The sequence below is a fragment of the Scyliorhinus canicula genome, chromosome 27, assembly GCF_902713615.1.
Source record: "Scyliorhinus canicula chromosome 27, sScyCan1.1, whole genome shotgun sequence".
Lineage (NCBI taxonomy): Eukaryota > Metazoa > Chordata > Chondrichthyes > Carcharhiniformes > Scyliorhinidae > Scyliorhinus > Scyliorhinus canicula.
Genome location: NC_052172.1, coordinates 12,585,922 through 12,611,903, shown reverse-complemented (window position 1 = coordinate 12,611,903; position 25,982 = coordinate 12,585,922). Strand labels below are relative to the sequence as shown.

Below are 25,982 nucleotides of genomic sequence, written 5' to 3'. Positions count from 1 at the left end.
AAAGGGGTCCTTCGTGAGGGGCAGAGGAGAGACGTGAGTGTGACCCGCCCTCTCGATGCCGATTGGCGGAGATGGCGACGGGCCCGCACCGGATTGGCGGAGACCGCCTGTCAGTCAGCGGGGGTGGGGTACTTGACCTAGCCACCCCGGCTGCCCCGCAGCTGTCGGCTTGCTGAAGGATGGACCAAGCCGGCGCCGAGGCCCCGCAGCAACTGAGGCCTTTCGGCTGCGAGCGCAGCCTCCTCTCCAGGCCCGATGGCTCGGCCTGCTTCATGCAAGGTGGGTGCCAGCCTCCTCACCTTGGGGTGGCTCCCCTTCACCTCAGAGCCAGTCCCAGTGCAGAAGGAGGCCATTCAGCCCGTCCAGTCTGCACTGACCCTCTGAAAGAGCACCTAACCCAGGCCCATTACCCCCCCCATCCCATCCCTGTAACCCAACACCCACCTAACCGGTGGACACTAAGGGGCAATTTAGCATGGCCAATCCACCTAACCTGCATGTCTTTGGAAACCGGAGCACCCGGAGGAAACCCACCCAGACACGGGGAGAAGGTGCAGACTCCGCACAGTGACCCAGCGGGGACTCTAACCTGGGACCCTGGGGTTGTGAGGCAGCAGCGCTAACTACCCCACCGCCCCGTTTTTAATATTTTTCTTGACAATGAGGACCGAGACTCCGCAGGTCTGGCTGGAAGCATCTGTAAATAGAGGGGACAGAGTTAATGCTTCGCATCCGTTTGACTCTTCATCAGAAATAAATAAAGAGGGGGATGATGTGTTGGGTTTTGCACTGTAGCTGGGAGGGATTGCAGCCTTAAGAACAAGAGAAAGATGGCCTGGTGTTGGAGGGTCGAAAAGGATATGTGGGGTTGCGGGGATAGGGTGTGGACTTGGGTCTAGCTAGTGTGCTCTTTCATGAGGGTTGATGCAGACTTGATGGGCCAAATGGCCTTCTGCACTGTAGGGATTCGATGATTTGCTATCCAAATTGCTTCCCAATCTCTCAGCATTGAAGAAATATTTTGCCTTTCTGTTTTTCCTTACCAAAGTGGATAATGTCACATTTTTCCATATTATGTTATTGGGGGGGGGGGGGGGCACAGTGGTTAGCACTGTTGCCTCACAGTGCCAGGGAGCTGGGTTCGATTCTGGCCTTGGGGGACGCTGGAGTTTGCCAGTTCTCCCAGAGTGACGGCGTGGGTTTCCTCCGGCTACTTCAGTTTGCTCCCACAAAGACCAAAGTTGTGCAGGTTAGGTGGATTGGCTATGCTAAATTGCCCCTCGGTGGGGTTACGGAGATAGGGTGGGGAATTGAGCCTGGTAGAATTCTCTTCCAGGGGGCTGGTGCAGACTCAATGGGCCGAATGGTCGTCTCCTGCACTGTAGGGATTCTGTGTTCCATATACCATGTCCTGGCCCAATCAAATAGCTTGTCTGAATCCCCTTGAAGCCTCTTTGCATCCTCCTCACAGCTTGCATTCCCACCTAGTTTAGTGCCATCAGCAAACTTGGGAAATATTGCATTTGGTCCCCACATCCAAATCATTGATAGAGATTGTAAACAGCCAGGGCCCCAGCACTGACCCAAACCACACTCCCTTCGTCGCAGTCTGCCAGCCTGTTTATTTCTTCTCTGTGATAGCTTGTGATGCACAATTTGTGACTGCCGTGCCTTCAATATTATAACAGTAGCAGCTCTTCGAAAATGATTGTAAAATGCTTTTGGGAAAGCTGTCTGGTCATGAAAGGTGGATTAAATGTTTTATCTCCAGACTATTTCTCAGTGGCTTAATTAAAAAGCTGAACTAATTTTGTTCATCAAAATATCTGACGATTTGGTGAAGCAGTTTAAAAAAAAAAAGTGTTGTCCCTGTCACGATGCTTCCCACGAAGCAACCTCTTTGGCATTTTTCTTTCCAAACCTCAGGGGATACAACAATCCTGGCTGCTGTGTACGGGCCGGCGGAGGTGAAAGTCAGCAAAGAGATCTTCGATAAGGCCACGCTGGATGTCCTCCTGAAGCCCAAGGTTGGGTTACCGGGTAAGTGACGCGTTTCAGGTTGACTGTGTTGGGGGGGGGGAAAGAGTTGCAGTAAAGTTATTGGGTGAAGGCTTGGAGTTGCAGGGGGGATAAAGGAGCGTTGATGAAGTATGCGCAGCTTGCAGGAAGGTTATGTGAGGATTATGCATGATTAGAGATGCCACATCCCTAAAATTAATTTTTAAAAATAGGAATAATGGGGGGGGGGGCACTTTCCATGAGCAATCTACAGCATGTTGAATCTTTAGTACTGAAAATAAAGTCGAACTCCTTTATTAGACCATTTCTGAATTGGGAATCGTTCTCTGCTGTTAACCCGCCTCAAAGAACAAAGAAGAGTACAGCACAGGAATAGGGCCCTTCGGCCCTCCAAGCCTGCGCTGACCATGCTGCCCGTCTAAACTAAAATCTTCAACACTTCCGGGGTCCGTATCCCTCTGTTCCCATCCTATTCATGTATTTGTCAAGATGCCCCTTAAACGTCACTATCGTCCCGTCTTCCACCACCTCCTCCGGCAGCGAGTTCCAGGCACCCACTACCCTCTGTGTAACAAATACTTGCCTCGCGCATCTCCTCTAAACCTTGCCCCTCACACCTGAAACCTATGCCCCCGAGTAATTGACCCCTCTACCCTGGGAAAAAGTCTGTGACTATCCACTCTGTCTATGCCCCTCATAATGTTGTAGACCTCTATCAGGTTGCCCCTCAATCTCCGTCGTTCCAGTGAGAACAAACCAAGTTTATTCAACCTCTGCTCATAGCTAATGCCCTCCATACCAGGCAACATCCTGGTAAATCTCTTCTGCACCCTCTCTAAAGCCTCCACAGCCTTCTGGTAGTATGGCGCCCAGAATTGAACACTATACTCCAAGTGTGGTCTAACTAAGGTTCTATACAGCTGCAACATGACTTGCCAATTTTTATACTCAATGCCCTGGCCAATGAAGGCAAGCATGCCGTATGCCTTCTTGACTACCTTCTCCACCTGTGTTGCCCCTTTCAGTGACCTGTGGACCTGTACACCAAGATCTCTCTGACTGTCAATACTCTTGAGGGTTTCACCATATATTCCCTACCTGTATTAGACCTTCCAAAATGCATCACCTCACATTTGTCCGAATTAAACTCCATCTGCCATCTCGCCACCCAAGTCTCCAAACAATCTAAATCCTGTTGTATTTTCTGAAAGTCCTCATCGCTATCCGCAATTCCACCAACCTTTGTGTCATCCGCAAACCTACTAAACAGACCAGTTACATTTTCCTCCAAATCATTTATATATACTACGAACAGCAACGGTCCCAGCACTGAACCCAGCGGAACACCACTAGTCACAGCCCTCCCAATCAGAAAAGCACCCTTCCATTGCTACTCTCTGCCTTCTATGACCTAGCCAGTTCTGTATCCATCTTGCCAGCTCACCTCTGATCCCGTGTGACTTCACCGTTTGTACTAGTCTGAGGGACCTTTTCAAAGGCCTTATGAAGTCCATATAGACAACATCCACTGCCCTACCTGCATCAATCATCTTTGCGACCTACTTGAAAATCTCCTTGAAAAACTCCTTGAAAAAATCAAATTAGTGAGACAAGACCACCCCTTCACAAAACCGTGCTGCCTCTCGCTAATACGACCCCTTGCTTCCGAATGGGAGTAGATCCTGTCTTGAAGAATTCTCTCCAGTAATTTCCCTACCACTTGCATAAGGCTCACCGGCCTGTAGTTCCCTGGATTATCCTTGCTACCCTTCTTAAACAAAGGAACAACATTGGCTATTCTCCAGTCCTCCGGGACATCACCTGAAGACTGAGGATCAAAGATTTCTGTCAAGGCCTCAGCAATTTCCTCTCTTGCCTCCTTCAGTATTCTGGGGTAGATCCCATCAGGCCCTCGGGACTTATCCTCCTTAATATTTTTCAAGACGCCCAACACCTTGTCTTTTTGGATCTCAATGTGACCCAGGCTATCTACACACCCTTCGCCAGACTCAACATCCACCTATTCCTTCTCTTTGGTGAATACTGATGCAAAGTATTCATTTAGTACCTTGCCCATTTCCTCTGGCTCCACACATAGATTCCCTCCCCTGTCCTTCAGTGAGCCAACCCTTTCCCTGGCTACCCTCTTGCTTTTTATGTACGTGTAAAGAGCTGTGGGATGTTCCTTAACCCTATTTGCCAATGACTTTTCGTGACCCCTTTTAGCTCTACTGACTCCTTGCTTAAGTTCCTTCCAACTTTCCTCATATTCCACACAGGTTTCGTCTGTTCCCAGCCTTCTAGCCCTGACAAATGCCTCCTTTTTCTTTTTAACGAGGCCTACCCAATATCCCTCGTTATCCAAGGATTGCGAAATTTGCCATATTTATCCTCCTTCCTCACAGGAACATGCCGGTCCTGAATTCCTTTCAACTGACATTTGAAAGCCTCCCACATGTCAGATGTTGATCTACCGTCAAACATCCACCCCCAATCTATGTTCTTCAGTTCCCGCCTGATATTGTTATAATTAGCCTTTCCCAATTTAGCACATTCACCCTAGGACCACTCTTATCCTTGTCCGTCAGCACTTTAAAACTTACTGAATTGGGGTCACTGTTCCCGAAATGCTCCCCTACTGAAACTTCTACCACGTGGCCGGGCTCATTCCCCAATACCAGGTCCAGTACAGCCCCTTTCCTAGTTGGACTATTTACCTATTGTTTTAAGAAGCCCTCCTGGATGCTCCTTACAAACTGCCCTGCTGAAGCCCCCAGCACTAAGTGAGTCCCAGTCAATATTGGGGAAGTTAAAGTCTCCCATCACAACAACCCTGTTGCTTTTATTCCTTTCCAAAATCTGTCTACTTATCTAGTAAACCCCCAACATTGTGACTGCACCCTTCTTATTCCTGATCTCTACCCATATAGCCTCGCTGCCCTCCGAGGTGTCTTCCCACAGTACAGCTGTGATATTCTCCCTAACCAGAAGCGCAACTCCTCCGTCCCTTTTACCTGCCCCTCTATCCCGCCTGAAACATCTAAATCCTGGAATGTTTAGCTGCCAATCCTGTCCTTCCCTCAACCAGGTCTCTGTAATGGCAACAACATCATAGTTCCAAGTACTAATCAAGTTCATCTGCCTTACCTATTATACTTCTTGCATTAAAACATATGCACTTCAGGCCACCAGTCCCGTTGTTTTCAGCAACATCTCCCTGTCTGCTCTTCCTCAGAGCCATAGTGGCCTGATTTCCTAGTTCTCCCTCAATGTTTTCACCTTCTTACCTATTGCTCCGGTGCCCACCCCCTGCCATACTAGTTTAAACCCTCCTGTGTGACACTAGCAAACCTTGCCCCCAGGATATTTATGCCTCTCCAGTTTAGATGCAACCCGTCCTTCTTATACAGGTCACACCTGCCGCGGAAGAGCTCCCAGTGGTCCAGATAACTGAAACCCTCCCTCCTACGCCAGCTGTTTAGCCACGTGTTTAGTCTCTCTATCTTCCTATTTCTAGCCTCACTGGCACGTGGCACAGGGAGTAATCCTGAGATTACAACCCTTAGATGTTTCAGGCGGGATAGAGGGGCAGGTAAAAGGGGTGGAGGAGTTGCGCTTCTGGTTAGGGAGAATATCACAGCTGTACTGTGGGAAGACACCTCAGAGGGCAGCGAGGCTATATGGGTAGAGATCAGGAATAAGAAGGGTGCAGTCACAATGTTGGGGGTTTACTACAACCCTAAAGGTCCTGTCTTTTACCTTTCTGCCTAGCTCCCTGAACTCCTGCTGCAGGATCTCATCCCCCTTCCTGCCTATGTCGTTAGTACCAATATGTACAACGACCTCTGCCTGTTTGCCCTCCCCCTTCAGGATGCCCGCTACCTATTCTGAGACATCCTGGACCCTGGCACCAGGGAGGCAACATACCATCCTGGAGTCTCTTTCACATCCACAGAAGCGTCTATCTGTGCCCCTGACTATAGAGTCCCCAATGACTATTGCTATTCTGCGCTTTGACCCTCCCTGCTGAACATCAGAGCCAGCCGTGGTGCCACTGCTCTGGCTGCTGCTGTTTTCCCCTGATAGGCTATTCCCCCCCGAAGGTATCCAAAGGGGTATATCTGTTCGAGAGGGTGACAACTACACGGGATTCCTGCACTGACTGCCTGCCAGCCCCTGCAGGTCATTTTGCTGCAGTGCATGAAGAACAACACTCGGTGGCAGCAGAGACCTGAGATTCACTGGCAGCATCTCGGTCCTGGTTAAGAGTGGAATGTGTGAAGCATGCTGGCTTTTAAAGGGGTGCACAATAGGTTGGGGGTGGGGGGGGGGGGGGGGGGGGGGGGGGGAGAGACGCTGAACAGCTGGGGGAGCCGGCTGACGATGCTTTCAAAATGAAATTGTGAAGGGCAAGTTTTTTTGGGGGGGTGGGGTGGGGAAATGGGGATTAGGGAGGGAGTTCCATACAGCGAGCCTTGAGATTGCTGAACAGCTGGAAGAGAGGCATGAGAGATTGGAAGTCGGAAGACTTTCAGGAAGAAGAGACTGCAGAATTGGGGAAATATGTCACATGTAAATTATGTAAGGATCACTCTCTGATTTCAGAGAATAGTACAAGTCCTGCAGTGACCAACACCTAGCCTTCAGGCCGTCCACATTGCTCGGTGCTTCTGGCCGTCAGCTGATCAAGGTTAAAAGAGAACCTGGTATAGCACAGCTGCCGCACGGCGCCGAGGACCCAGGTTCAATCCCGGCCCCGGGTCACTGTCCGTGTGGAATTTGCACGTTCTCCGTGTCTGTGTGGGTCACACCCCCCCCCCCACAACCCAAAAGATGTGCAGGGTAGGTGGATTGGCCACGCTAAATTGCCTCTTAATTGTAAAAATTACAGGACATGGTTCCATTCTTCTGCTATAATACCACAGTGGCCTGTGGTTTTTCATGCATGGTTTGCATGTTTAACTGCGACTGCAGCTTATAATCTTTTCAGCTTTTGCCTCTGTTACAAACTTTGCTAATGCAGTAAGGCCAAATGTTCCCCAGACCTCAATCTCCTTTCCCCCTCATGGAGTCTTTAAGGAATGTGGGAAATTATTTGTAAATCGCCTTAAACATTCGACGTTAAGGATATCGACAGCACTCTGGTGACGTGGAAGGTAGGTGGCGCTGGCAAAGTTACAGAGATGCAGACAAAATGCTTTAGCACTGGGTGGAACATTGGGTTTGAAACTCAGCACAAGGGTTTGAGGTCGATCATTTTGTTTGATTAATCAGGGCTCATTTGTGTGGAATCTACATATATTAGTACATAGGGCCCCGTTCTTTGCAGACAGATAGAACATGTGTGCACATTGCTTCTGTTTCAGCTAAACAAAATAACTGACAGCCATTCGCTGGTTCATGCCTCTGGGCAATGCCTTGACCGATCAGAACCAAGCTGCCTGATTTAAATTTTCGAGCAACCCTTGGCAGTCACCATTAAATGGTACGTTCTCCGTGGCAACACCTCTACCAATCTAAGAGTCTATCTGCCACCCAAACAACACTCTCTTCTCATACAGTATAAAGTTTTTTTTCTCCCCTTTTTCATTTTCCTGATGAGTACAAGACGAAAGACTTCGACGAAATGTATTTTTTCAGCAATACAGTTTTTCTTCCCGTGAAGTGGGGTTACTATAACTGACTGACGAGAGGGCTGATATTTTCCTGCTCGGCCGAGAACGGTGAATCAGGTTTTGGCATGTCAACCTCTGCCCTGGCAATGGATTAAATCTTGTTGGTATTCGCATTCCTGATGCTGTCCTTGAGCTGGAGCTTGTTTGTGAGGCATGGTTGTTTGATTTTACCGATTGTTTTTGGTGTCTTTTCCAACCACATGATTCACTCGGACTATTTTCTTTGTTTGCTGAAAGGTGTTGCCGAGAAGAGCAAGGAGCAGATGATTCGAAACACGTGCGAAGCCACCATCCTGACTGCGCTCCACCCCCGTTCATCCATCACCATCGTGTTGCAAGTCATCCATGACTCTGGATCTGTATCCTTTTCAGCAGTAGTGACAGGTCTGCTGGCATGGCAATCTCCAACTTTGAAATGTTCCCCATTACCTTTAAACAGTGTCCAACCTCATGGGGGCGCAGCGCAGTGGTTAGCACTGCTGCCACACGGCGCCGAAGACCCAGCTTCGATCCCGGCCCCGGGTCACTGTCCGTGTGGAGTTTGCACATTCTCTCCGTGTCTGCGTGGGTCTCAGCCCCACAACCCAAAAAGATGAGCAGGGTAGGTGAATTGGCCGCGCTAAATTGCACCTTAATTGGGAAAAAAAGAATTGGGTACTTTAAATTTATTTTTTAAAACACACACGTGTCCAACCTCCTGGCACCCTGAAGTGTTTTGCAGTTATTGAAGTACTTCTTGAAGTGTGGAAACTAAAAATAATAATCTTTATTGTCACAAGTAGGCTTACATTAACACTCCAATGAAGTTACTGTGAAAAGCCCCTCGTCGCCACATTCTGGTGCCTGCTCGGGTAACTGAGGGAGAATTCAGAATGTTCAATTCACCTAACAGCACATGAAATGAAATGAAAAGAAAATCGCTTATTGTCACGAGTAGGCTTCAATGAAGTTACTGTGAAAAGCCCCTAGTCGACACATTCCGGTGCCTGTTCGGGGAGGCTGGTACGGGAACTGAATTGTGCTGCTGGCCTGCCTTGGTCTGCTTTCAAAGCCAGCGATTTAGCCCAGTGTGCATATCTTTCGGGACTTGTGGGTGGAAACCGGAGCACCCGGAGGAAACCCACGCAGACGCAGGGAGAACATGCAGACTCTGTACAGACAGTGACCCAAGCTGCGAAACGAACCTGGGACCCTGGCGCTGTGACGCAACTGTGCTAACCACTGCGCTACATGTTGCAGTGTAGGAAGTGTGGCAGCCAGAAGCTCACAGTAAGATCCAGCGATCAGCAGGTCCCACAAACGTCATATTTTAGTGACGTTGGTTGAGGGACGAATATTGGCCAGGACACCAGGGATGTTGCATCGGGCAGATGCAAAAGATCCTGTGCCCATTCTTTCGATGAGGAGCAGGGGAGTTCTCCCTGAAGCCTTAATCAATAATTAGGCATCAACTGACAAATGGCAGGTCTCTTCTGAAGGAGCTCCCTGGCGTTGCTGCAACTGTACAAGGCATTGGTGAGACTGCCCCTGGAGTACTGTGTACAGTTTTGGTCCCCTGACTTGAGGAGGGATGTAGTTGCATTGGAGTCAGTTCAGTGGAGGTTCACCAGGTTGATTCCAGATGTGAAGGGCTTGTCTTATGAAGATAGGTTTGAGCAGTTTAGGCCTATTCTCTCGGGTTTAGAAGAATGAGGGAAGAGCTGGGTGAGGTATATAAAGACGATACAAGGTATTGACAAAGTAGATGTAGAGCAGATGTTTCCTCGGGCATTCTGGAACTAGAGGTCACAGTTTTAGGAGAAGGAGTAGCAGATTTAAAACCGAGATGAGGAGAAATTACTTCTCTCAAAGGGTGATGAATCTATGGAACCCCCAGAGTGCAGTGGGTGCCGGAACATTGAGTAAATTTAAGGGGAAAATGGACAGATTTGGGGTGAAGGGTTATGGAGAACTGGAAGGAAAGTAGATTGAGGCTGAGAGGAGATCGTCCGTGATCGTATTGAGTGGCTAAACTGCTCCTTGTTCTTGTGTTCTAAATAGTGTGTAAGTTGCTTCTCCCGACGTTCGTATCAACTGCAAAGTCTTGTGCATATATAATCTGCTTTTCGGTTCCTATTGATTCACCTGCTGTTCTACTTTGGTAGCGTGTGACTCATGAAAGAAAGAGGCGTAAGTGCTTTTTATTCCTGGCCCCATTATCTGCTTTAAATAATCCCATTTAGATTGAAACGGTCCTCAACAAAATGATTCAGGATTGTATTTTTTTTTTGGTAAAAACTACTTGAAAAGGGCTTAGCTGCTTGTTTACTGAACCCGACCTCGTGTTGCTAGCAGCAATGTAGACAGCAGCAACTTGAATTTATATAGTGCCTTTAATGTTCCACGGCGCTTGACAGGGGTGCGATCAGACAAAATTTGACGGCAGGTAAGGAGATGTTAGGACAGGATTGGGTCATGGCAAAGGCGGAGAGAGGGGACGGGGGAATTCCAGCATTTAGGGCGTAGGCAGCTGAAGGTGCAATTCCCCATGGACAAAGGAAATCGGGGCTGAACAACAGACCAGAACTAGAGGTACGCAGAGATCTCAGAGGCTGGAAGAGTGGGCTGATGGGGGAGGGGCAAGGATTTGAACACCAAGATGAGAATTTTACATCCAATGTAGGTCACTGAACCCAGGTGTCTGATGAACAAGATACAAAGAGCAGATTTCAAATGAGGTTTATATGGTGTGGGATGTTCTTGTCTGGCAAGACGACAGACTCACTACCAAATGTCCCTTCGCCCACATTGCCTCTGCCAATATTTGATGCTGATGTGGTACAGCGTTACTTGCTGTGTCCCGTGACAGTGGAGCTCAGGAGATGTGAAGAGCTGCAACAGACTGACTGCGATGTGGGGTTAGATATCATATAATTTTCAATGCAGAAGGAGGCCATTCGGACTATCAAGTCTGCACCGGCCCTTGGAAAGAGCACCCTACTTAAGCGCAGGCTCTCACCCTATCCCAGTAACCCCCCCCCCCTATCCCAGTAACCCCACCCAGCCTTTTTTTTGGACACTCAAGGGCAATTTAGCATGGCCAATCCACCTAACCCGCACATCTTTGGATTGTGGGAGGAAACCGGAGGAAACCCACGCCGACACGGGGAGAACATGCCAACTTCACACAGTCACCCGAGGGTGGAATTGAACCCGGGACCCCGGAGTTGTGAGGCAGCAATGCTAACCACTGTCCCACCGTGCCACGCACCCCCCCCCCCCCCGCCCCCCCGGTGCAGCCTGCAGTGCAGGAGGTGTAGGTGCGCGCTGTGTGTGAGCCTTGATGGCAGCCACACTCTTGACAGCCAAGGAGTGTCACAAAGCGGGGTCGCTGTTTGTGAACCTCTGAATGTGGACATCTCACCCGAAAGCGATGGTACAGTTTATCAGCCAGCGCCACTCCCTGAGGTTTCAAGTCTCACTCTAGGATAAGAGCACAAAAATCAGGCCTGGTACCCCAGTATCAAATGCACTGTCAGGGGTGTCATCTTTAAAAAGGATGTCAATTCAATGCCATGGCTGCCCCCTCAGGTGGATGTAAAATGGCACTATTTTTAAGAAGGTCAGGGAAGTTATCCTTGCAGACAGAACATGTGCACACATTGTGCCTGTTTCAGCTAAACAAAATAAGTGCAGCCATTCCTTATTAATTCCCCACGTCAATGCTTTGATCAATCAGGGTCAAGCAGTTTGGTTTAAATTTCAAACAGTGCTTGACAATTATTTGTCAGTCACCATGACTGGCGCATTCTCCATGGCAACACCTCTATCAAACAGAGTCCACTTGCCAACCAATTCTTGTATAGTATAAATTGGCGTTTTCCCCTTCTACTGGTATTCTTGCAAAGTCCTGATGAGTGCAAGATGAAAAACTTCGACAGGTCTCACTTTTTCAGTAATGTTCACAGTCCTCTTTGAAATGTGGTTCCTGTTGTGCAACCAATCTGAGCAGAACCAGGTCCCTCCGTCAGCGATGTGATAACCAGGTGATCTGTTCTGTTGTGGCCCCACTGAGAGAGAGAAATGGTGGCCAGGACACCAGGGAGATCATCTTTGAAATCGTGCAGTGGGACCTTTTACAATAATATCATCTTTATTAGTGTCACAAGTAGGCTTACATTAACACTGCAATGAGGTTACTCTGAAAAGCCCCTAGTCGCCACATTCCGGCACCTGTGCGGGTACACTGAGGGAGAAGTCAGAATGTCCAATTAGTGGCGCAGTGAGTAGCACTGCTGCCTCACGGCGCCGAGGTCCCAGGTTCGATCCCGGCTCTGGGTCACTGTCCGTGTGGAGTTTGCACATTCTCCCCGTGTTTGCGTGGGTTTCGCCCCCACAACCCAAAAAGGTGCAAGCTAGGTGGATTGGCCACTCTAAATTGCCCCTTAATTGGAAAAATGATTGGGTACACTAAATTAAAAAAAAAAAAAAAAAAAAAAAAAGAATGTCCAATTAGAAGACCTTGCTTTAACGTCCGATCCGAGAGACGGGGCCAAGCACGCTCACTATCAGTTGGGTTTTGTGCTCGAGTCTCCAGCTTGTGACTTAAACCCACAACTTTGTGATGCAGGCTAGCCTGCTGCCGACTGAGGAACAGCTGACGTATCTGCACAGCTTTACTTCTGCAGCTTGTCTCATTCGACGTATGGAGAAAAAAATGTGACAAATTGTCTCTCTGAATGAAATGAATGAATGAAAATCGCTTATTGTCACGAGTAGGCTTCAAGTGAAGTTACTGTGAAACGCCCCTAGTCGCCACATTCCGGCGCCTGTTCGGGGAGGCTGGTACGGGAATTGAACCGTGCTGCTGGCCTGCCTCGGTCTGCTTTCAAAGCCAGCGATTTAGCCCAGTGTGCTAAACCAGCCCCTTTGCTGGCCCAGTTCGTGAGGTGCAGGGTGAGGAGGGTCGGTGTGGACTCGATGGGCCGAATGGCTGCCTCTTGTACTGGAGAGATTCTATGACTCCGTGAAAGGCAAATACGCGATAGCAAAGCCGGTCTACGGTGTTTAACAATTCCGTCCATGCATTTGCTGTCTTTTTTTGTTGCCCCTACGTGACTAATTATGTTGCGCGGGTTTGTGTTGAAGTTTCCATCACCCGGGAGATCCTTAACTGACTGGACTAGCTGTTGTCTTGCTGCCTGAATGCAGCCTGCATGGCATTGATGGATGCCGGGCTGCCCATGAGAAGCGTTTTCTGCGGGATTACGTGTGTGATTGACTCCAACAGAGAAATCCTTTTAGACCCAACAACCAAGATGGAGAAGGTTAGTGAAGTGAAACGCAGGGCAGTAAAATCTCAGCAGGCAACATGCCTGATTTAAAATCTGCTTAAAGCGCTGGAAAAGAATGCGTTCACGTTCCATTTAGGAATTTTCATTTATATCGCGCCCTCTGGGCATTTCAAAGCGCATCATTGTTAATGAATTCCTTTTGTAATGTGCCAAACACAATTTGCGCAGAGCAAGGCCCAGCCATCTGCAACTGGCTGAGTAGCCAGGCCATCTGTTTTCAAGGTATTGATCGAGGAGGAAATGCTGGCCAGAACATTCCCTGCCATGGAACCTTTAACAGAACCTGGCTTTAATCTGTAAAATGGTACCTCTTGACATTGCAGCACTCCCTCGGTACTGCATTTAAGTGGCAGTCTAAATCACCTGTGGGGATAGGGTGGAGGTGTGGGCTTGGGTAGGGTCCTCTTTCCAAGAGCCGGTGCAGACTTGATGGGCCGAATGGCCTCCTGCACTGTAAACTCTATGATTTTATGATTCATCTACCCTGCCTAATGCTGTTAGAATTTTCCAGGTTTCTAAGAGATCCCTAATCAATCTTCTAAACTCTAGCAAATATAATCCTAACCGACTCGATCTCTCCTCATATATCAGTCCTGCCATCCCAGGAATCAGTTTGGTAAACCTTCGCTGCACCTCTTCGATAGCAAGAACATCTTGCTCTCAAGAACATCCTTCCAATCTCCCTCTCAATTTATAGCCATTCAGATAATGTGCCTTTAATGTGTCTGTTTTTTATGACTAACTGGATAACTTCACGTTTATCCACATTCTACTGAATCCACTATGCATGTGCCCACTCACTTAGCTTGTCCAAATCACATTGAAGCATCTCTACATCCTCCTCACAGCTCACCCTCCCACCCAGCTTTGTGTCACCTACAATATTTGGAGATATTACATTTAGCTCCCCCATCTTTTTAAAAAATAATTTAGAGTACCCAATTATTTATTTTCCAATTAAGGAAAAATTTAGGGTGGCCAATCCACCTACCCTGCATATCTTTGGGTTGTGGGGGTGGAACCCACACGGACACGGGGAGAATGTGCAAACTCCACACGGACAGTGACCCGGGGCCGGGATCGAACCCGGGTCCTCAACGCGTAGGCAGCAGTGCTAACCACTGGGCCACCGTGCCGCCCCTTAGCTCCCTCATCTACATAAGAACTAGCAGCAGGAGTAGGCCATCTGGCCCCTCGAGCCTGCTCCGCCATTCAATTAGATCATGGCTGATCTTTTGTGGACTCAGCTCCACTTTCCGACCCGAACACCATAACCCTTAATCTCTTTATTCTTCAAAAAACTATCTATCTTTACCTTAAAAACATTTAATGAAGGAGCCTCAACTGCTTCACTGGGCAAGGAATTCCATAGATTCACAACCCTTTGGGTGAAGAAGTTCCTCCTAAACTCAGTCCTAAATCTACTTCCCCTTATTTTGAGGCTATGTCCCCTAGTTCTGCTTTCACCCGCCAGTGGAAACAACCTGCCCGCATCTATCCTATCTATTCCCTTCATAATTTTAAATGTTTCTATAAGATCCCCCCTTATCCTTCTAAATTCCAACGAGTACAGTCCCAGTCTACTCGACTTCCCCTCGTAATCCAACCCCTTCAGCTTTGGGATCATTAATATATATATATATTGTAAATAGCTGGAGTCCTAACACCAATTCCTACGGTACCCCACTAGTCACATCCTGCCATTCGGAAAAGGCCCAGTTTATTCCTACTCCATTTCCTGTCTGCCAACCAGTTTTCTATCCATCTCAATACGCTACCCCCAATCCCATGCACATTAACTTTACATGCTAATCTGTTAAGTGGAACCTTAGTAAAGGCCTAGTCCATATAAACCACATGATCTGGCTCCTGCTCACCAACTCTACTGTTGCATCCTTGAAGAATTCCAGTAAATTTGTCAAGGTTTTGTAAATCCATGCTGACTCTATCCGATCCTGCCACTGTTTTCCAAGTGCTCTGCTATTAAATCTTTTACAATGGACTCTAAAATTCTCCTCACTACCAACATCAGGCTGACTGGTCTATGATTCCCGGTTTTCTCTCCCTTTTTAAATAGTGGGGTTACATTGGCTACCCTCCAATCTTTAGGAACTGTTCTAGAGTCTATAGAATCTGTGAAGATGACCACCAATGCATCCACTATTTCTCTGGCCACTTGAGTACTCTGGGATGTAGATTCAGACCCAATGGATTTATTGGCCTTCAATCCCATTAATTTCCCCAACACCATCTCCCTACTACTCTTGATTTATTTCAGTTCCTCCCTCTCACTAAGTCCCGTGTTCCCCAACATTTCTGGTATGTTCTTTGTGTCCTCCTTTGTGTAGACCGAACCAAATTATGTATTTAGTTGGTCAGCCATTTCTTTGTTCCCCATTATAAATTCCCCTGCTTCTGACTGTAAGGGATGGCACCAATCTTTTTCTCTTCACGTATCTATAGAAGCTTTTACAGTCAGTTTTTATGTTCCCCACAAGCTTACTCTCGTACTCTATTTTCGCCGCCTTAAACAATCCCTTGGTCCTACTTGCTGAATTGTAAATTGCTCCCAATCCTCGGGTCTGTTGTTTCCCCGTGGCCAATTTTCACGCCTCTTCTTTGGATCTAATACCATCTCTAATTTCCCTTGTAAGCCATGGTTTGGCCACCTTTCCCATTTTAATTTTTGTGCCAGACAGGAATAAACAATTATTGAAGTTCACCCACGAACTCTTTGAATCTTTGCCATTGCCTATCTACCAGCATCTCTTCAAGTAATATTTCCCAATCTATCATAGCCAACTTGTGTCTCATACCATCATAGTTCCTGTATTAAGATTCAGGACCCAGTCTCAGAATCAACTATGTCACTCTCCACCTTTTTATGAAGAATTCTATCATATTATGGTCACTCATCCCCGAGGGCCCTCACACGACTAGATTGCCAATTATTACTTTCTCTTTACACAGTACCCAGTCTAGGATGGCCTGTTCTCTTATTGGTTCCTCAACATATTCATCCAGAAAACCATCATATATGCACTCCAGGAATTCCTCCTCCATGGTATTGTGCTGAATTTGATTTGCCCAATCTATATGCAGAATAAAATCATCCATAATTACAGATGTTCCTTTATCTCGTGCATCTCTAATATCCTGTTTATTGCCATTCCCAACATCACCGCTACAGTTTGGGGGTCTATATACGACATCCACTAATGTTCCTTGCCCGATAGTGTTTCTCTGCTCTTCCCTTATATATTTTTCCTCACTCTTGAGTTAATTTCCTCTTTAACCAGCAATGCAACTCCACTGCCTTTTCCTTTTTGTCTGTCCTCCCTAAATATTGAATACCCCTGGATGTTCAGTTCCCAACGTTTGTCACCCTGCAGCCATCTCTCCGAAATCCCGGCGCTACCATATCCATTTGCATCTATTTGCGCGACTGACTCATCCACTTTATTGTGAATGCTCCGTGCGTTAAGGCACAAAGCCTTTAAGCTGGTCTTTTTAACATTGCTGGCTCTGTTCCCGTTGTATTTCACTATGGACCTGCTTGAATCTGGCCCTGGGTTTCTCTGCCTATCGCTTTCCTTATTCCCCTTTCCGTCTTTTCTTCTTGTCCTTGATTGCCCCTCCTCTGGCTCCTTGCATAGGTTTACCCTTCCCCTGCTATTTTAGTTTAAACCCTCCCCAGCCACTCCAACAAATACCCCCGCTAGGACATCAGTCTCGGTCCTGCTGGCTGCATGTGACCTGTTTGTTGCACTGTGCAGTATGTTCTGGATTGCTGTGCAACTACTGTACCCTCGCAGCTTCGAGGGAACGTAGGTGCCACCCAAACCCACAACCTCTGGCTCGGCAAAGTTGCTGCCAACTGAACTAAGCTGGCTCTTCTGTCCCACCGAAGTAAGAGTTTCCCTGTAGCGCAGTCGGTTTAATCCGCACCATTGAAAGTGGCTAATTTTGAATGCTACTGCCACTGGCTTCACTGGCAGACAACACCGCTGTCTCACCCCGGGTACCTTTGTTTCAGGAGGCGGCTGCTGTTCTCACGTTCTCCATCGACAGTGTTGAGAAGCAACTGCTGATGTCGTCCACAAAAGGGACTTATTCTGTTGAAGAGGTATGTTTTACGAAACCCGCGCAGCCTTTTCATTTCATTCCAGGAGGTTCTGACATATATCCTGGTGCCGGCCGCATCCTCTTCCCACCTCCGCTGGATGGCCATAGGCTCCATACAAGAGGGTTAGCGGCACACAGGATACAGACGTGTGTAATAAAAGGACAGAGCTACGTTTGTTTTGTGATCAATGACCCACATAGATTGTGGTTATCAGTAGCACTTCAGATTTTACCTAGACACTGACGGCAATGCCTGGGTTACAGCACTAGTCTCTTGTCACCTCGACAAAGCAGACACGTTAAGGGGAACTGGCAACCTCACCGGTGCCATCCGAGTCTGTGTCACGTGGCAGTGAGTGGGGTGCCCGCGTAACTCTTCCCCAGAGGCCCCCAGCACTTAGGACGCAAGTGCGTGGATGAGTGCAGCTTCAGCAACACTCGAGAAGCTCAGCAGCATTCAGGGCAAAAGCGGGGTCTGGTCGATCGGCGTCTTAAACAGCCTGGTTCCTCCCGCCCCGGTCTGCCTTGGCCGAGTACCAGATTACCACTGCATTTAATCAACTTCAGCACTGAGGAGATTGATTGTCAGAGAAAACGGCTGGCTGTGTTGGGGGACAGGGCACAGACGGTAAAAATATTTTATTGAGCCATTTATATTATAAATTTTAAGAGAATAAGCAACTGCACATCAAAAACGACAAAACCCAGCCAACATGGCTTACATAAACAACACCCCAAAAACAATTCCCCGCCAACCCTCCCCACCTTGCCCAACTCCCCATGCCTCCCCTTTTTAAACCCCCCCCCCCCCCCAAACTGCTAACAAAGAAGTCGAAAAACGGCCGCCACCTCTGGCCGAACCCCAGCATCGATCCCCTTGAGGCGAACCTAATCTTCTGGATTCTGAGAAAGCCAGCCATGTCACTGACCCACACCCCCGACTTCAGGAGCTCCGAGTCCATCCATGTCAACAGAATCCATCTATGGGCTACCACGGAGGCAAAGGCCAAGACATCAGCCTCTTGCTCCCCCTGGACTCTCGGGTCTTCTGACACGCCAGAAATCGCCACCTCTGGATTCGGAACCACCCTTACCTTCAGTACCTCCGACATGACGTCTGCAAACCCCTAAGCCTCGGACATTCACAAAGCATATGGACATGATTCGCAGGCCCACCCGCAAACTGCCCACACCTATCCTCCACCCCTTCGAAGAATCTGCTCATCCGGGCCCAGCCATGTGATCCCTGTGGACCACCTTTTAAATTGTATCATGCTAAGCCTGGCACACGATGAGAATACATTGACTCGACACAGGGCGTCCTCCCACGACCCAGCCTCCACCTCCCAACCCAACTCTTCCTCGCACTTCCGCTTCACCTCCCTAATCGGGGCTGCCTCCCAATCCCCAGGCTCTTTATAGATTTCAGATATCTTCCCCTCCCCCTCTCCTGTTTTCAACACTACATCATGTAGCCTCTGGGGCAGCAGGTGCGGGAAGCTCGATATCTGCCTCCGCACAAAGTCGCTCACCTGCAGGTAGCAGAACCCATTCCCACGGGGCAGCTCAAACCCTCCTCCAGCTCTTCCAAACACACAAAGCCCCCATCTACAAACAGATCCCCAAACCGGTTGACCCCTGCACACTCGCCCATGGAAACCCCCCCCCCCCCGGAGCAAACCCATGGTTGCCACATATCGGTGTCCACATTGATGCCCCCTCCAACCCCAGGTGCTGCTGCCACTGTGCCCACACCCACAGGGCTGCCACCACTACTGGGCTTGGGGCTTGTGAAGTACCTGATCGGCAAGAACGGCAGAGGCACCGTTAACAGTGCCCGCAAACCATGCCCCTACATGAGACCACTTCATCTACTCCCATGCCAACCCCTCCCCCACTACCCTTATCCTGACCATTGCAATATTCGCCGAGTTCTTGCAGATCATTCTACATTTCCTGATCAAAGGTGTCCAACAAGAATTGAAAAGCTAAGTGAGCACTTTTATTAAGTGCTTAAAAACCTAGTTATCAACCTGCTCTATAATCTGTGTTTATATATATATATATATATATATATATATATATCCCTCTTTCCATGTACCCCTCCCCTCCCCTCAATATCTTTGACGTCCACCCAAGGAAGCAGGCGAGCCCTCGTTCTCATTAAGATGGTGCCTCCCAGGCAGCACGGTGGCGCAGTGGGTTAGCCCTGATGCTTCACAGCGCTGAGGTCCCAGGTTCGATCCCGGCTCTGGGTCACTGTCCGTGTGGAGTTTGCACATTCTCCCCGTGTCTGCGTGGGTTTCGCCCCCACAACCCAAAGATGTGCAGGCTAGGTGGATTGGCCACACTAAATTGCCCCTTAATTGGGAAAAAAAATGAATTGGGTATTCTAAATTTATTTATATATAAAAAAAAAAGATGGCGCCTCCCAACACTGCCGCACACCCTCAGTAAATTTTAAACGACCACAAGCCTCGAGTGGGAAATGACTGGGAAGTGAGTGCGAACTACTGAACCATGGCTGAAACTCAAATTAGCTGAGGCTGATTATTACAAGATTACAACATTTCTTTGTCGTGAAGCTGTTACATTCGCTGATATTGACCAGCTGGTACAGGCCAGTGACGGCACCTACCACCCGTGTGACTCTCAATGCTGCAACGCCTTTACCCACAGGGGGCAAATCTATTCAAAACGGCTTCAAATCCATTTCTTTCGTGACCTTTGCTTGACTCCATATGGTTGCAGTGAGTCTCTCTCTCTCCCGCCCAGTATCTTGTCAGTTCTAATTACTCTTTAATAATCTATACCTACGTGGGCTGATTCACAATCTGGATCTTTCGGGGAGTGCTGCAGGGTAGGATTCTGCTCCCTGAGATTGGGCACAGTGTGCAGTTCCATCTCTTGCTGTCAGCAGGCTCTGCTGCAGTGTGGCGTAGTGCTTCGTTAGCAAGTGGGCAGGCTTGTTGCTGCCTGGCCCCAGTGAAAGGTGGAGGAGCTTTTTCCAGAATAGATGGTCTCGGGGTGTGAATTGAAATGGTCAGCGACTAGCTCGGCCACAGGGGGTGAACTCATTGTGCATGGCAGGTGTGAGCATGTCATCATTCCAAATGTGTAAGAATAAATTTACACGGCGGCTACGTGAACTCAGGAGTCATAACCATCAGGAAAGATTGAACCGGCTCTGGCTCTATTCTCCCGAAAAGAGCAGGTGGAGGGGAGGGACTGAATAGCGACCTTGATAATTCTGACTAATTTGATGGGGCAGCTGTAGAGCTGTTCCCACTTGTACAGAGTCCAAAGCTTAAGAGGCCACAAATATGAGATAGTCACTACTAATTTCAATAAAGAGTTCTCGACAAAACCTCTTTAGCCAGAGAATGGTTGGAATTTGGAACTTTTGCCTCTTGGAGTGAGGCCTGCAAAGGAAAAACTAGGTAAACACACGAGTGAAAAGGGAATGGAATGATATGTTGTTGGTGTTGGATGATGACAAGCTGGGCGTAGTGTGGAGGAGCACACACTTCAACAATAATGCTGGCCTGCATTTCTGAAGTGCCTTGAATGTACTCAAACTCCGACAGGAACATTCTCAAACATTTGACACTGAGCCATGTAGAATCCCGACGGTGCAGAAGGAGGCAGTTCGGCCCATCGAGTCTGCAGCGACCCTCAAACATAGAACATACAGTGCAGAATCAGGCCATTCAGCCCATCGCGTCTGCATCGACCCACTTAAGCTCTCACTTCCACCCTGTCCCCGTAACCCAATAACCCTGCCTAACCTTTTTGGTCACTAAGGGGCAACTTATCATGGCCAATCCACCTAACCTACACGCCTTTGGACTGTGGGAGGAAACCGGAGCACCCGGAGGAAAGCCACGCAGACACTGGGAGAACGTGCAGACTCCGCACAGACAGTGACCCAGCAGGGAATCGAACCTGGCACCCTGGCGCCGTGAAGGCACAGTGCTGTCCACTTGTGCTACTGTGCTGCCCTGAAAGAGCGGGAAGACCTAGGCTCGCTCCCTGGCCCCATCCCCGTAACCCCGCACATTGATCGTCCACCCAACCTGCACATTGTTGGGAGGTGACCAAAACCTTGATGAAAGGTATGCTTTAAAGAGAGTCGTAAAGTAAGAAAGGGAGTCCGAGAGCTTTAGTTGGGGGGGGGGGGGGGGGGCGGATTCCAGACTTTGGAGCCTCGGCAGCTCAAGGCATTGCTTCAAATGGTAGAGAGACTAAAATCGGGCAAGTCGAAGAGGTCAAAATTGAAGGAGCAGAGATTTCAGGTGGCAACATTCCTGTTATTTTATTTTTATTTTGCACTGTCTCCTCATTGAAGTGCATGAACTCTTTTTTAAAGCTTTTTGTGCAGCCGCAAGTGCAGTAACTTAAAGGCACTTGGTCTCTTCCGAGGAACATTAGCCAAAGGGATAGAGAAGGCTTCAGAGATGAAGGCTGGGCAGGAATGGACCTGTGCTAATGAACGGCCATTTCTGCACTTAGAATTTGTGTAATGGCTTGGGTTAGTTAGTCCCTGCTTTCCCACCTCTCCTCTCAGGTGCAACTTTCTCCTAATCTTAGAAGCTGTATATATTGTTGATGAGATATATATATATATATATATATATATATATATGTAATATTTCCTTCCTCAACATTCAGTATTTAAAAACTCTGGGCCCCTCCTCTCTCTAAAGTTCTGGCGGGGGGGTAAGACATCCTTCATGCTGTTGATAATGCTCTTGTCCAGCTCCGTAGGCGAGATGCGGCTAGGGAAATTGGGGGAGTGAAGGATGGGGGTGGAAATGTAGTGCAGAAGGGGACAGAAGTAAACGGGGTCTTTAGGGACTTTTACGAGGGATTGTACCGGTCGGAACCTCCGAGGGGGAGAGAGGGGATGGAGAGCTTCATGAACAGGCTATGTTTCCCAAGGGTTCAAGAGAGGCTGGTTGAGGGGCTGGGGCGCCGATAGAGTTGGAGGAGCTAGTCAGGGGGATCGGGCAAATGCAGTCAGGTAAGGCCCCGGGTCCGGACGGGTTCCCGGCAGAATTTTACAAAAAATATGCGGACCTGGTGGATCCCCTGCTGGTGCGAACTTTCAATGAGGCGTGGGAGGGGGGGGCTTTGCCCCCGACGATGTCGCGGGCACTGATCTCTTTGATCCTAAAACGGGATAAGGACCCCTTGCAGTGCGGATCATATAGGCCTATCTCACTCCTTAACGTAGACGCTAAGTTGCTGGCGAAGATCCTGGCTACCAGGATAGAGGATTGTGTGCCAGAGGTAATTCATGAAGATCAGACAGGGTTTGTCAAGGGGCGGCAGCTCAACACGAATGTGCGGAGACTGCTCAATGTTATCATGATGCCGGCAGTGGAGGGGGAGGCGGAGATAGTTGTGGCGCTGGATGCAGAGAAGGCGTTTGATAGAGTTGAGTGGGGGTACCTATGGGAGGTGCTGGAGAGGTTTGGCTTTGGGGAGGGATTCATCAAATGGGTGAGGCTGCTTTACGCGGCGCCGATGGCGAGTGTAGTCACAAATGGAAGGAGATCGGAGTATTTTAGGCTTTATCGTGGGACCAGGCAGGGGTGTCCCCTGTCCCCCCTGCTCTTTGCACTGGCGATTGAACCGCTGGCCATGGCGTTGAGGGAGTCAGGGAAGTGGAGGGGTCTGGTGCGGGGTGGGGAGGAGCACCGGGTATCGCTGTATGCGGACGACCTGCTGTTATATGTGGCGGACCCAGAGGGGGGAATGACGGGGGTGATGGAACTGTTAGCGGAATTTGGGGGCTTCTCGGGCTATAAGCTGAACTTAGGAAAGAGCGAGGTATTTGTAGTGCACCCGGGAGATCAGGAGGAGGGAATTGGGAGGCTCCCCTTCAGGAGGGCAGTGAAGAGTTTCGGGTACCTGGGGGTGCAGGTGGCCAGGAGTTGGGGGGCTCTTCATAAGCTTAACTTCACCAGACTAGTGGAACAGATGGAGGAGGAATTTAAAAGGTGGGACATGGTGCCGCTATCGCTGGCGGGCAGAGTGCAATCCGTCAAAATGACGGTTCTCCCGAGGTTCTTGTTCCTCTTCCAGTGCTTGCCCATCTTTATCCCTAGGGCCTTTTTTAAAAGGGTGACCAGCAGCATCATGGGATTTGTTTGGGCGCATGGCACCCCGAGGGTGAAGAGGGTCTTCTTGGAGCGGAGTAGGGATGGGGGGGGGGCTGGCGTTGCCCAACCTCTCGGGGTACTACTGGGCGGCCAACCTGTCGATGGTGCGTAAGTGGGTGATGGAGGGGGAGGGGGCAGCATGGAAACGGATGGAGAGAGCGTCCTGTGGGGATACAAGCCTGGGGGCCCTGGTAACGGCGCCGTGGCCGCTCCCTCCCACGAGGTATACCACGAGTCCGGTGGTGGCGGCTACCCTCAAGATTTGGGGGCAGTGGAGGCGACATAGGGGAGAAGTGGGGGCTCGATGGAGGCTCCGTTAAGGGGGAACCATAGGTTCGTCCCGGGGAACATGGATGGGGGATTTCAGGGATGGTATAGAGTGGGCATTAGACAGCTGAAGGACCTGTTCATTGATGGGAGGTTTGCGAGCCTGGGGGAGTTGGAGGAGAAATTTGGGCTCCCGCCGGGAAACATGTTTAGATATCTGCAGGTAAAGGCATTTGCTAGGCGGCAGGTGGAGGGATTCCCTTCGCTTCCCGCGAAGGGGGTGAGTGACAGGGTGCTTTCGGGGGTCTGGGTCAGAGAGGGGAAGATATCTGATATCTACAAGCTTATGCAGGAGGTGGAAGAGGCGTCAGTAGAGGAGCTGAAAACGAAGTGGGAGGGGGAACTGGGGGAACAGATCGAAGACGGGACATGGGCTGATGCCCTGGAGAGGGTAAATACTTCCTCCTCGTGTGCGCGGCTTAGCCTCATCCAATTCAAGGTGCTGCATAGGGCCCACATGACTGGGACGAGGATGAGTAGGTTCTTTGGGGGTGAAGATAGGTGTGCCAGGTGCTCGGGGAGTCCAGCGAACCATGCCCATATGTTCTGGGCATGCCCGGCATTGGAGGAGTTCTGGAAGGGGGTGGCGAGGATGGTGTCAAGGGTGGTGGGATCCAGGGTCAAGCCAGGATGGGGACTCGCGATCTTTGGGGTTGGGGTGGAGCCGGGAGTGCAGGAGGCGAAAGAGGCCGGTGTGCTGGCCTTTGCGTCCCTAGTAGCCCGGTGAAGGATTTTGCTACAGTGGAAGGACGCGAGGCCCCCAAGCGTGGAGACCTGGATCAATGACATGGCGGGCTTCATTAAGCTTGAGAAGGTTAAATTCGCCCTGAGAGGATCGGTGCAAGGGTTCTTTAAACGGTGGCAACCTTTCCTCGACTTTCTGGCTCAACGATAGGGTACTGGGACAGTAGCAGCAGCAACCCGGGGGGGGGGGGGGGGGGGGGGGGGGGCGTTGATTATGTTGGCTTATTTTATTTAAATTTGATTTATCTAATTTTAATTTATGGTTAAGTTCTCTTGTTTGGGGGGGGGGTGGGGGAATGTGATACATGTGATGTTACGGTATGGGGGGAATTGTGGGTGTTATGGGGCTGTTAGTTGCATATTACTGCTTTTTGCTATACTTGTTATATTTTCTGTAAAAATTTTCATTTCTTTTTTTAAAAAATATTTTAAAAAAAAGATAATGCTCTTGTCTCCTCATGTAGCTTCAGCAGTGTGTTGCAATATGCCAGAAAGCTGCAGAGAAAATCTTCCAATTCTACAGGGACTCGGTGAACAGGACATACTCGAAACAGAGCGAATAGAGATGGGGCAACAGTGTGCCAAAGGACCTTCAGCAACGTCAAGCCCCCCTCGCATTCAGAACGAGGCCAATGGACAAGGTCTCTGGTGGCGAGCAGCAATCGTGCTTTGTTCCCAAGCCCTCCACGGTAACTGTTGGCCGATCCTGTAGATGTGTGGTTATTCTGAGCTGGTGAGTGCCTGAGAGAGAAGTGGACGTTCTCACCTGTCCCACCACTCTGGCCCACCTTGTGAAATGTGCCAGACACCTGAATATCTGGGAGTCGGGAAGAAGGGATCTTTTTTTAAAATAAAATTTAATGCTCACGGGTTCCGGTTTGCTTTTGTGCTAATTTTTCATTTTCCAGCAATATCCCTTCAAATCTGGCAGGCAGTAAAAATCCGGGTTGATTTATCCTCTGCCATCACTGGTAACTCCGGTTCCATTGCCTGCCCTGGGATCAAATAAAAAACAGGGAAGTCCTGGAAAAGCTCAGCAGATCTGCTATATCTGTGGGAGAGAGAAACAGAGTTCTTTTCTTCCCTTTTATAAATTTAGAGTACCCAATTCCCCCCCCCCCCCCCCAATTAAGGGGCAATTTAGCGTGGCCAATGCACGTACCCTGCGCATCTTTGGGTTGTGGGGGTGAGACCCATGCAGACATGGGGAGTGTGTACAAACTCCGCATTGACAGTGACCCGGGATCGAACCTGGGTCCTAAGCGCTGTGAGGCAGTAGTGAGAGAAACAGAGTTTGAGTCAAATCTGACTCTTTGGAACTCATTGTTTCATAACATAGTTATTGCTGCTTCTGTATTTTCATCAATAGAATTGCAGACATGACAATTTTCTTCCCCTCCAGATAGCGCAGGCTGTACCCAGGTGCTGGCTCTCACCTCCCAAATCTTTATCCTCCCCCACCTGGAAGGACAAGGTCAGTAAGTGGGTGGAATCACCGTCGCCTTCCAATTCCCCTCCCAAGTCACTCACCACGAAGACTTAGACAGGTTTCATTGCGTACCATCTTCAATGCCGGATCAAAACCCATACTT

The 25,982-nt window shown here is 49.2% G+C and overlaps 1 protein-coding gene across 1 annotated transcript; it reads left to right on the top strand.

Moving 5' to 3' along the window:
• The first annotated feature begins 120 nt into the window (after window positions 1-120).
• On the top strand, window positions 121-25,262 carry exosc5 (exosome component 5). The gene is made up of 6 exons (XM_038786224.1): window positions 121-279; window positions 1,927-2,040; window positions 7,932-8,053; window positions 12,860-13,000; window positions 17,064-17,153; window positions 24,855-25,262. The coding sequence occupies exons 1-6, from the start codon at window positions 180-182 to the stop codon at window positions 24,951-24,953; spliced, it is 666 nt and encodes a 221-aa protein (XP_038642152.1). The 5' UTR covers window positions 121-179; the 3' UTR covers window positions 24,954-25,262.
• Window positions 25,263-25,982: the final 720 nt, after the last annotated feature.